The sequence below is a fragment of the Oculina patagonica genome, chromosome 5, assembly GCF_052425735.1.
Source record: "Oculina patagonica isolate OP01 chromosome 5, crgOcupat, whole genome shotgun sequence".
Classification (NCBI taxonomy): domain Eukaryota; kingdom Metazoa; phylum Cnidaria; class Anthozoa; order Scleractinia; family Oculinidae; genus Oculina; species Oculina patagonica.
In genome coordinates this window covers 10,466,800-10,478,716 of record NC_135762.1, presented here as the reverse complement: position 1 = coordinate 10,478,716, position 11,917 = coordinate 10,466,800, and the positions used below count along the sequence as shown (strand labels likewise).

General features: G+C 37.9%; 2 protein-coding genes across 2 annotated transcripts; both read left to right on the top strand.

Annotated features, from left to right (window-relative positions):
• Nucleotides 1-255: 255 nt before the first annotated feature.
• LOC144655632 (neuronal pentraxin-1-like) lies at nt 256-2,698 on the top strand. Its single transcript, XM_078515917.1, has 4 exons — nt 256-340; nt 846-995; nt 1,362-1,590; nt 2,077-2,698. Exons 2-4 carry the CDS (start codon nt 866-868, stop codon nt 2,447-2,449), a joined length of 732 nt encoding a protein of 243 aa, XP_078372043.1. The 5' UTR covers nt 256-340; nt 846-865; the 3' UTR covers nt 2,450-2,698.
• A 5,079-nt stretch (nt 2,699-7,777) lies between these two features.
• LOC144654042 (neuronal pentraxin-1-like) lies at nt 7,778-9,076 on the top strand. The gene is made up of 2 exons (XM_078514157.1): nt 7,778-7,998; nt 8,758-9,076. The coding sequence occupies exons 1-2, from the start codon at nt 7,778-7,780 to the stop codon at nt 9,074-9,076; spliced, it is 540 nt and encodes a 179-aa protein (XP_078370283.1).
• Nucleotides 9,077-11,917: the final 2,841 nt, after the last annotated feature.

The window sequence follows — 11,917 nt, the reverse complement described above, 5'->3', positions numbered from 1 at the left end:
TGCTGTGGAAAAATTTACTAGTGTGGTTTGTGTTGTGTTTGTCTTCGCACTTGAAACCTCACACGAAAAACTCCCACTTGCTTGTGAAGTATTACATCATAGTAAAGATAATCAACTTCAAAATGAGACAAAATCATTGTCAATGATCAAATCCGCGTTGATGGCACTTTAATAAAAGTGCTAATTACGCGTCCTGTCTCACTGTTGTACTTCGCTGAGGTATTTAATCGGCTTTTTCGCTGTTGATTTCACTTCAGTGTTTCGTTGGGACAGTACAACTTTGCAAGAGCCAGCTTCATTCAAGATATTCCACTTATTGAACTGAAGTGCAGATAGAAATGTAAGTTCACCCTTGCGAGTTTCTTCGGTATATTTGCATGCTCAGGGCTTCTTCTATGTATTTCACTGAGTTTCAACTCAATTCGGCTTATTCACTCATTTACTCAATTAATTCAAAGTTTAGCGTTAAAATGACCTTATAGGGTAATGATGATAGTAAGAAGGCCGTGCTTATCCTGTAGAAGCTGCTTTTGACGGAGTTTACTTTATTACTATTTTTACAGAAATTGTAAGCGCATTTTCATTCGGGCTAAATTTTGAGTCAGCGATTAACGTGAATGGTATTTAAATAGGCACTAATATTTTGACAGGAACAATACTTTGCACTCCTACTCGTGGTGAATTGGCATTTTGGTCGTACCGGTACATTCCCATTTGTTTTACATAATTCTTAAAAACAAATAACGAAAACGAAAAGCCAAGTGTTATCAATATTTCTAGTATAGTCATTGACTTATCATAATTTATTTATTGTCCCCCATCATTTTGTTTTCTCCATTTTTCAGCTCCATAGATATAAAGAGAAATGAACGTCGCCTGGACCACTTTTCTGTCCGTGCTTTTGCTCGGTTCCGCAATAAATGCCAGTGAAAACACGAGACAACAGAGACAGGGGCCATTGACAGTAAGACAACATCAGTGCGCACCTTCCGATGGTAAGCCATATGTAACAAGTCGTATTGTACAGCGCTATCTATTTCTGTGTCTAGCTATTTGTTTCACCATAATAAGAGGGTCGGTACAAATTCGGTACAAATGTGGCTAAGCAAATTCCTTTTCTAAACAATGAAAATAATACGTCCGTGTATAGTTTTCACGAATAGGAAGATTAAGAACTATAACAAAAATTAAGAAACAAGCTGAGTGCGTTAAACGGTTAATTTTATTACCGATATTATTTTATATTACCGATTTTAGCCATTTTAATATCGCAGTGCGAATTGAATTTATTGTTAAAACAGTAACATTTACCTGTTATGAAAATAATTTCCTCCTGCTTATAATAAATCATTATCTTTCAGAGTACTGGATGACGTTTCCAGATCGCACCAACACTGATTACGCGATAAAAGAAAACTCTATCATGTATAATCTGGACGCAGTTACAGTGTGCTTTTTTGCAAGAGACAACCCAGATGAATCAAGCAGCGACAATCAGTGCTTGTACAGCTACGCTGTTAATGGACAACATAATGAATTGACGGTTTGCACCTCTCCCACTTTGCGCGTTCTAATTCAGGGAAATCGACGGTAAGTACCTTTTTACTTATGCTTCCAAAGAAATAACTCGGCGAAATATCGTTATTATCGTAAAAACATAGAAATTTATTTTAGCTTCTTTCTATTGAGGGTGGATGCACCATTCGAGCACCATTCCTTCGATCGTTTGTCAGTACTTTGAAGAGTTTTTGATTTAATTTTAGTAAATAAAGTAAACTTAACGACGTGCATCAATTAAACTTTTGATTTTCTAGTTATGTCATATATTTCAAGTTTGAAGGATTAAAATTGTTTTCTTTTGACTGTGCACTTAATGGAGTATCGAAAACTTGCTCGTTATCCCTTATTCAGACTAAAATTAAGCCAATGTAGGGGCTTGCGCAAGACCGTAAAAAAAAATTGAAAGAGAAATGTTAAATGTTACAGTTTCAGAAACTACAAGCAATGAAAGAATAACATTTCCCGGCGGATAGTAATTTTCCAGGGTGCAAATAAAGCTTTTGTCTTTTTCGAAAGGGATGCTGACGTTGGTATTGACGATGGCAAATGGCACCACGTTTGCTTTACATGGAGTAACACCAACGGAGATTACAAGTTCTACAAGGATGGCACTATCGTAGGCAGTGGCGCCGGAATGAATGTGGGCGGCGAAATCCGCTATGATGGTACCACTGTAATCGGACAGGACCAAGACTATGTTGGAGGAGGCTTCGACGCAACACAGGCTTTTGTTGGCGACGTGACAGAGGTGAATGTATGGGGCACTGTTTTGTCTGAGAGTGATATTGTTGCCCAGTACAGCAACTGCCACATCACCCAAGGATCAGTGAACTGGTGGTCCCAGTTTAAAGCTGGCGTTCACGGCGGAGTTAAGATTGTGGAGCCATAAACCATTCTGTCCATTCCAAAAAAGGACCCAGTAATAAAAAGTGTTTGCACAGGCGAGACGATGTTCAATAAGAGATTCAACAATGATTGCTAGACTGGTATTTGTGTAACTATTAAAGCTTGCTTTGATGTAATATTTGCTGTTGCAAGATGAGCATAAGGTGTCTTTATGCTAGGTGGTTGATGACTTAAGATCATTGTATTGAATCGAGATGAATTAATGTTAAAATTAAAGGATCCTTATTTCACTAATTATGTTTAACCCAATTTTCCGTAGAAAAATGAATTTTTCAACCTAATGATGTACCGAAGGAGGGGGACCAAAAATTATTGGGGAAATAGGAAGGTGGCATTTTCTTATTCCTTTCGGCATGATTTCCGGTTACCTGTCGTACATCCAAAACCAAAGTTATCACTTTCACCAAACGACTTTTTTCATAATATATGAAACACACCAATGAAATAGAAAACAAGCCAAAACTTTTAACCAAAAGAAATAGAACCCTATTGAGTCTTTCTTGTAAACTCTTGTGAACTTGGTCCTAGTCCCATAAGAATGAAACAACGAGTAATTTCTTTTACTCTCTGTTTCAGTTTTTCTCTTTTATTTGCCTTTTATTCTTCGTGTAAGTTTAGCTTTGATTGTCGTTTGTGCTTAAAATTAACAATAAGGAAAACATTGTAAACTTGATTTAGTAAGCTAAGTAGCGTAATGTATGCCGTGTACTGTAAGGTACTTATTTGTTATTTGTTTTGTAAGAAAAAATCACAAACGATAGACAAAAAAAAAAACCAATTGTCGAATCAAAATTTGAGGCAAATACATGTCTTCGGCACAAAATGCTGGAACGTGTGCAAGTTAGTCAAGGCTGCTTTTGGTTTTTCCGAAGTGAGGAGAGTGGTTTTTTTTTTTTTTAACTAATCACTCAACGTAGTAATGCAAAAACAAAACAAACTTGACGCTTACTAGATTCGAAACACGCATTTACAATCTCTAAAAGTAAGCGTACGTGTTGAGCCCTGCGGGTAAAAATGCTGTTGTTTAATGGTCGCGTTTCAGGAAGGATCTATTATTTCCTTACTTTCAATTGAATCCCATTACCTCGTTTAACTTCAGTTCTTACATTATGGGCGGAAATGACTGATCAGGTTTTTGTAGTTTGAAAGCTTACACCGACCTCCAATCGTAGAAAAAAGTGTTGAAACATGGACTGCATATGTTATTTGTATTTCTCGTAGAAGCAAACTTTTGAAAAAACAGGAATCTAAAAAAATGGGAATGACAAAATTTGAATGTCGTAGGTTGCGTCATTGAAGAGAGAAATATAATATTAGTTGTCGGTGCTAAACAAGCATGTATGTCAGCTATTGTCCATGTTTTTCGTGTTAGCCTCGTTCTAACACACTAACGAATCCGTGTTCCTTTCCATGGATATTCCATTCCTTTGTGATAATTGTTTTGTGGATGAAATGAAATACCTCTCAGAACTGTCTTTTTTCTGAATGAAAGGCGAGTTCCTTTGTAAGCTAAAAAAACACTGCACAAAGTAAGATCTAATAAATAAATTAAATAAATTCATTTTTAGGAGCCACCCAGTGCTACTTAGTGCAACTAAAGAGACATGGCTTTTGACTGCGATTTAACACGAACTCAGGCCAAAGTTTTCAAGCCTTGGCATACTAGGTCCGTACTGGATGGGGCCATTACCTTGCAGGATTTATTTTTTGCGAGTTCGCTTCTGGAGAATTTGACGATGGAGGAAAAACAAAAAAATGGGCCCACTCGTTCACTTTTTTTTATAGTAAACCGGACGAGAAACATTTATTATTTCACTTGTTTTACTTGGCCTTAAAAAAAACTTTGACGGTGCTAGGTGAATAATTATTTTGACTCGTTTGCCCTTCGTGTCAACCTCTGTCGCTCTTTCACGCAAGCCAGAATTACGCACCAATAGTTACACTCACATCTTTGTTTTTTAGGATAAATCACTTGCAATTAATTGTTTCTTTCACTGTGTAAAGGGCTATGAGCGGGCAATTAGGCACGTACCTTAAAGGGACATGGTCAGCGTTCTTACCGCGCTGACCTGGACACTAGTTTTCACGTTTTGAAAAAAGACCACTGCGGACTTTTTTCAAAACAAACCTTCAGAAATCTGCTTCAATCTTCTCAGTGTTTCACTTAATAGGAAAATTTAGGAGAAAAAAATAAACACTGAGAAGATTGAAGCAGATTTCTAAAGGTTCTCTACGCGTATTTTGATCTCGGGTTAAGGTGGACTTTTTTCAAAACGTGAACGCTGACCATGTCCCTTTAACATAATAAATCACCATATACGTTAACGGCACGAATGAAGTAAACATAAAATATCGAGTTATGCGGCGAATTGTTGTAATTACAGTGTATGTACGAGCTCTTCTTATCCGGCTGGAGCGCAAATATAAGTATACAAAACTGTGTCGCGTTTTAAATATAGCGCCCATTTTAGCATAATTAATGACCAACTTCAACATCGTTTTTTGTCATGAAATAACGATAATATTTGATGTTTATGGTATGAAGGAAAATAGTTATTTACTCACTACAGACCATAGTTAATATAACTATGCTACAGACATACGTCATATAATTCTCCGCTTATTTTCCGATGTCTTGTAAGTTATCCTATAATAAGTCATTATAATCCCTTAATCAATTTAGTTCGGTGTTTAAGATATGCCAAATTGCCTCGTTAGCTAAGAAACCGAAACCCAAATAATACAGAAGACAATACTGGAAATTTCTTTGTTTTCACTTGTTTAAACCAAAGGCAATGTAAAGGACCATAATGGTTCGCTGCTGTCTTTTGCATTTTAAACACAAGTGTCTCTCACGCAACAAGAGCTGGGGGAAAAAGGTGTGTTACATAAATACAAAAAATAAACGCAACGCATTTATAGAATCGAGCTGAACATCCTAAATTACACCTCGGGAGATCTCGAGAGAATTACACGTGTCAGAAAGGAGTAGAGAGACTTAAGCATGGACGGGCAATAAGTATTTATCTTCCGTGATTTATTAGCCTGTTGGTATTGCATGGTCTAAAAATATCAAAAAACATAACAATTTCACCACTAAAGTACCTATTTGTAGTAAATAATAAAGATGGTAGATTTTATTGTATTGATGTTCTCATTAGCCAAGCATTTGATCACCCATTTATAAATAAGACAATACGCAAGAGTACTTTTGTTTTCACTTATTAATACTCGCAAAAGGCGTTAATAGCCACGAACAAATAATGTAAATTTACATCGAAATCAATCCTTTATAAATAACACACAAATGAGAGTTTTATCATTCGCACCTGAAGACACAACGCCCACTGGTTCGAGAGGTCTCAGCTTAAAAGGTACGTATACGTAAGGCAGTTCGAGAAACTAAATTCTGTTTTTCATTTCATTGATCGATGTCCTGCGAGTTAATAAGAGTGTATAAGAAACTTTAAGCTGGCTAAGTTGCGAGGTCTTTGCCATAGATGCAGTGTAATTAAGCGACAAGTGTGAATTTAACCGGGGTTGTCTGTGCCGGTTGTATTTAATTTGCAAACTCGCAGAAAAGGAGGCTGTTGCTGTTCACAAATATTTCGTGGCTAGGAAGCAGGATGTCATTGCCAGACCTCAACATTGTTATATTTTTCTTACAGTTCCATAGGTATCGAAGAAAGATGAAGTTCGCCTGGACCACTTTCCTACTCGTCCTTTTGCTCGTTTCAACGCTGGACGCCGCAAGAAAAAGGAAAGGAAGAAAGAGAAGAAAAGGGAATGAGCGGCCACATAAAGCGGCACAGTGCCTTCCTACTCAAGGTAGGCTAAGAAGATGCATAAATCAGAATACTTCAGTGTGCGCATACGGTATTTACGCACGAGTTGGGGAGATTTTTGATATAAAACAACGAGTGCGTTAATCCTATTTAGACCGAGGGGGGGCGGGGGGAGGGGGGGGCTTTTGAGGCCCGCGCTGACTTTGAACGCTTATAACTTTTTCGAGATTCAACCAAACCCCTCCAAACTTTCTTAGTTTTTCTAAAATTTATCTGGAATTAATTTGGTAGGATAGAATTTTGTGTCAGGAATTTGACTTCACCATGGCAACGGCATTTTGATAGGCATGTTTTCCCAAATTTTAATTTTCGTGTTTCTTTTAATGAAAATTTATACAAATGCAATTAATTTTTACCTTTTTACGGTTTTTAAGCACAATTTTATCGATTTTGTGTACTTTGCAGTAATTTTGGGTGGTTTTCTGGCATTTTTGAAAACTTTTGAAAGCCAAGATGGCGGATCCAAGATGGCGGCTGTTTTGACATCATGATGTAATTGTCACGTGATATGACGTCATCATCTCACGTGACGTATACCAAAAGAAAGATGTTTGGTCATATATAAAATTATATCCCCCCCGGTCAGAGAAGGTCAAAAAAAGCCTTGTCTGGATAGGGTTAAAACCATACAAAGCGCTTTCCGTGTGGCATTGTGTTTTTACGTACATACACGGACTGAGATTGAATGCCCTATTTAATGAACCATTAAGTCGAGGACACTCCAACAGTGCAAGCAAGTATTATTGTAAACAGCGTATAGCACTTCAAATTAAATCTTTGTCGGTCAACGCCAACGTCCAGCAGCTTTATATTTTGCTTTTTACGGCCTTCACGGACAACCTGCCAGATTATTGTTCAGTTCTTTTGAAGCTATTGTGCCATTTTGCTCGTCGTGTTTTTCGCTTGTGAATAATGATCATTCAACAGTTTGACATCCTGCTTTTTTTTCCCCTGTGTGTTCTTGTTCTCCACACTTTAAATTTTGACGTATTCTTTAGGAATAACGAGAACGTTTCAAGGTAAACGCTGGAATTACAATTGTAAAAATGGCTTTTTGCCACGCCAATAGATGGCTAAAACTCGCACGCGGAAAACAAACAAAAAAACATGATACTTGGCTCTGATTCGACGTATCATTTTTCTCACACGTGAAAAGAAGCGATACGCGCCATTTGATTGGTTGACATCGGTTTACGAATAAAAATTTACTTTGCGGCTTTTCAGTGAGTAAATCTCACAACGTATATAATAATACACCGTATTTCGTTTCCACGTATATAACCTTTTTCCTGGGATAAGTAAAGCAAACGAGAACAAGTCCGTATTGGCTGACAACAATGAGGATATTACTGTGTGGTTTTGACCAATTAGGCGACTAAATTCGATAACCGAGAAATAGTATCTGAGTAATATGCATTTTTTATCACCTTCAACTAACATTAAAGCATTTTGTTTCAGAGTACATGATGACTTTTCCAGAGCGCACCAACACGGATTACGCAATAAAAGAAAACTCGATCGCGTATGATCTGAATGCAGTTACAGTTTGCATTTTCGCAAGAGACAACCCGTACGAATCCGGCACCGACAATCAGTGCTTGTACAGCTACGCTGTTACTGGACAACATAATGAGTTGACGGTTTGCACATCTCCCGCTTTGCGAGTTCTGATTCAGGGCATTCGCAGGTACTTAAACTTGGGCTATAAAAGGAATGGGAACAATATCGTTTATATAACGTCGAAAATATTAAACCTGTTTTCAACTGCTTTCTATTTAAGGTTGCTCGATCGGAATTTTTGAGTGACGATACCTTTCAACTTTGAGCAACTTGTATGCCACTATAAAGACCTATAAACAATCCAACTTAAAATCGATCAATACAGCTGTACTAAAGAAAGATGAAAGTTTCAAAAGAGATAAGTTTCATCGATATCGGAGTAACCATAGCAACATAATGACGTCATCACCCATTTAACACGAGACCGAGCCACCTTAATGAATAAGTCAATTAATTGCCGCTTTTTAACATTTGTTCTTTCTGCTCGAGTATATAAATTTATATTACTTAAGGGTCTTCCAGGGCACTGAAACAAGTTTCGAAGTGATGTTCGATATCGCTTATTCAGTGAAATTAAACCAACATGGGGCAACACGCACCAGATATCTTATTACTGAAGGGTTAAAAATGTTTACCTTAAACTGAGCACTTTACGTATTATCGAAGCCATGCCCGACATCTCTTTTCAGATTTAAATATAGGGACCACCACGAAACCATGAATAATTAGAATATAAAAGTTACCTGTTTCGGGCACTACAACAAAAGCATAAAGTTTCCTGACTGTAATATATTATTCCTATGGTTTGTCGAATTGAAATGTCTCCCTTACTTTTATTGCATACTTAAAATATCATAATCCTGCAAAATATTTTCTTTATCGAAAGGGATGCCGACGTTGGTATTGACGATGGCAAATGGCACCACGTTTGCTTTACATGGAGCAACACCAACGGAGATTACAAGTTCTACAAGGATGGTGCGATGGTAGGCAGTGGTACCGGCATGAATGTGGGCGGCAAAATCAGCTATGGAGGTACCACCGTAATCGGACAGGATCAAGACGAGGTTGGAGGAGGCTTCGACGCAACGCAGGCTTTTGTTGGCGACGTGACAGAACTGAATGTTTGGAGCACTGTTTTGTCTGAGAGTGATATCGTTGCCCAGTACAGCAACTGCCACGTCACCCAAGGATCAGTGAACTGATGGTCACAGTTTAAAGATGACGTTCATGGCAAAGTTGAGATTGTGGATCCGTTGCCCAGTATGTTTTTTAAATAAGGATGCAGTTCAACTTAAATTCAAGGTGTTGGGTGATAAATGGTCATAAACAGGTTCAACAATGATTTTTAGACTTTCGTATAACTTTCAAAACGTATCTCTTGATGTGATTTTCGCTGTAGCAAGAAGATGTGCTTATGCTAGGTGGAGTATTACGAAAGATCATTGTATTAAAGGATATTACATTAAAGGGTCCTTATGCAGCAAATGATGTGAATGTGGTGTTTTCTACACAATTTACCTACACAGTAATACAATTTTAACGTATTTAGCTCAAATAAACAACCTGTTAAAAGAGTACTTCAAAACATTTTTCTCCTTGGGAATATAAATGATACATAATTCCCTTTCTGTTATTACAACTACTAGACAAAGATCTACCAGGCTGTTTTCTACGAGGCGTAAGGAACTTAGTAGCTACAAAGCATAAGTAGTTAAGAGAGAGTGAATGTCAGTAAAAAAGCGAAGAAAATCACACTGTCAAAAGACGGTAGTGCCTTAAATCGTCTGACACTTTAGCAAAAGAGACTTCTTGTATACTGCTTCAGAGTTCAACTTTCGTTTTTGTGGTATCACCTTTTGCTTAAAGGCCAACAAATTATGTCAGCTTTTTTTCCCATTGCATTGTGCTTATTTTCGACTTTTACTCAAATGTGGAGAGCCTAACTAATTACCCAAGCCCCAATTTGTTCATGATGGCCAGCCACTGAAATTAAAAAGCATGTCTCTACTAAAGAAGGGCCAGTGTATTCAACTAAACCTATGAGCAATTTACAGCAATGCCAAGGTCTCTGCAGTGAGAAGCAGAAAAAGAAGTGAAAAGTAACAAATTCTGTTTTTTTTTTTTTCGGGAAGTGAAATCTCAGCTTACTCAGAAAACTAACCCCACCTCTTGTTACATACTTAGGGACCGGTCATTATAATTATCCCCTGGGGGGAGCGAAGGATTTTTTTTTTTGGGGGGGGGGATCACTTGAATTATAGATGAACAGAAGGGGGGATCAGTCGTAACTGAGAGCCCAAAAGAGGGGATCACTGAAGATTTTGGAAGGATTCAGATGCAGGACCACTCAAATCTGTTTGGATAATGCAAGTTTAAGAGCATACAAAATAAACGCGCCTTTTCTACTGGGAGATGATTGCATTTGCGGTCTCAATTTGTTCTAACACAACTTTATCTATAAAACGGAAACTGTCATACCGGGGAATGTGCACATTTTAATTTATATCGAGAACGTTTTGTGTTAACACGTCTATATTTATCCTTTAAAACGTGCTTAGCTTATATTCATCTTTGAACATGACAGGTGAATTCTAAATTTTGAACCATAATGATAACTGAAACATTTTGAAATAGCATGTTTGTTTAACATGAAGCATTTGTCGCCTCTCCTGGGGGTCGATCCGCGCTTTTGTAAACCTGTAGGAGCGGACTGAGGTTCCGCGTGCAGCGCAGTGATTCGTCTTTGTGTTTTTTCTAAATAGGCGAACTCATCGCCTTCGAATGTAACTCTTTATTATGCCAAAAATGAACTTATTAAATGTCTCACTCTTTAGAAAATTATTCTCTTTGTTTGACAGCTCCTCTATCTTATCAAGTTTAGCGCCAATCGCATTTGCTATTGTTCAAGCAGCTAGTTCCTGAACCCAGATTACTTGCGACGAAACACAGACTCGTAAATCTGTCGGCAATGCTTCAATTCCGTGGAGTGTTGGTTTGGCAGAAGATATTTTTGCCAGGGCTCCAAAACTGGTAACTGAATATGGGTGCGAAGACAACGGCGGGGGAGGGGGGGGGGGGGATCACGAAAGCTAACAATAGTAATGAGGGGGGATCACTTCATGGCATAACGTTTAAAGGAGAGATCACCTAAATTTCACCATGTTTATCCCAAAATCCTCCGCTCCCCCCCAGGCGATAAATAATGACCGGTCCCTTAGCACTATTAACTAACATGGCATGAGAAAAATCGATGTTTTGACCGTGACCAAGAACTCTGTGGGTTTAACTGATACTTGCTGCTGAAGCTCTGGACGTTCAGTGGTACGTCGAGTGTTTTTTTTTTCAAAAAAAAAATTGAAAGGGATTTACTCTGTAGAATTAAAACTTTCAGTAGCTGTAAATTAACCTCTCGCCAGGGATGGCGCAGTGGTGAGAGCGCTCGCCTCCCACCAATGTGGCCCGGGTTCGATTCCCGGACCCGGCGTCATATGTGGGTTGAGTTTGTTGTTGGTTCTCGCCCTTGCTCCGAGTGTTTTTCTCCGGGTTCTCCGGTTTTCCTCCCTCCACAAAAACCAACACCTCTAAATTCCAATTCGATCGGGAATCCGAGGGCCACAGGTTTGTCAGTCGAAAGACTGTTATGTGCAACCCGCGTAAAACAAAGTTGATTTATTTATTTAACTGTGTGCCATGGCATTTTTGACATTGTTATGGAAACCGCTCTTTTTATACAGGTTCAGTCCAATTGCGATTTTTTTTTCATGGAAATTTGATTCGCGTTGAAACATTTAAATCTCATTCCAAAGTTCTATAATACGGAATTATTCGAAAGAAAAAGTCTAAAACTAATTTATCTCTTTTATTAGGTAACTTTTACAAAAACCCTATGTATTAATTTCATCATTTCATTTTAATGTTTTTGACTGTCAACAGCTGTGTTTTCTTTGAAAACTCTTGTAATTCGTGGGATATAATTACATGCATGTTAATGTAAAATGGTCAGGCGTTAATTACCCTTTGTATTTATTTGAAGTAAGTACATT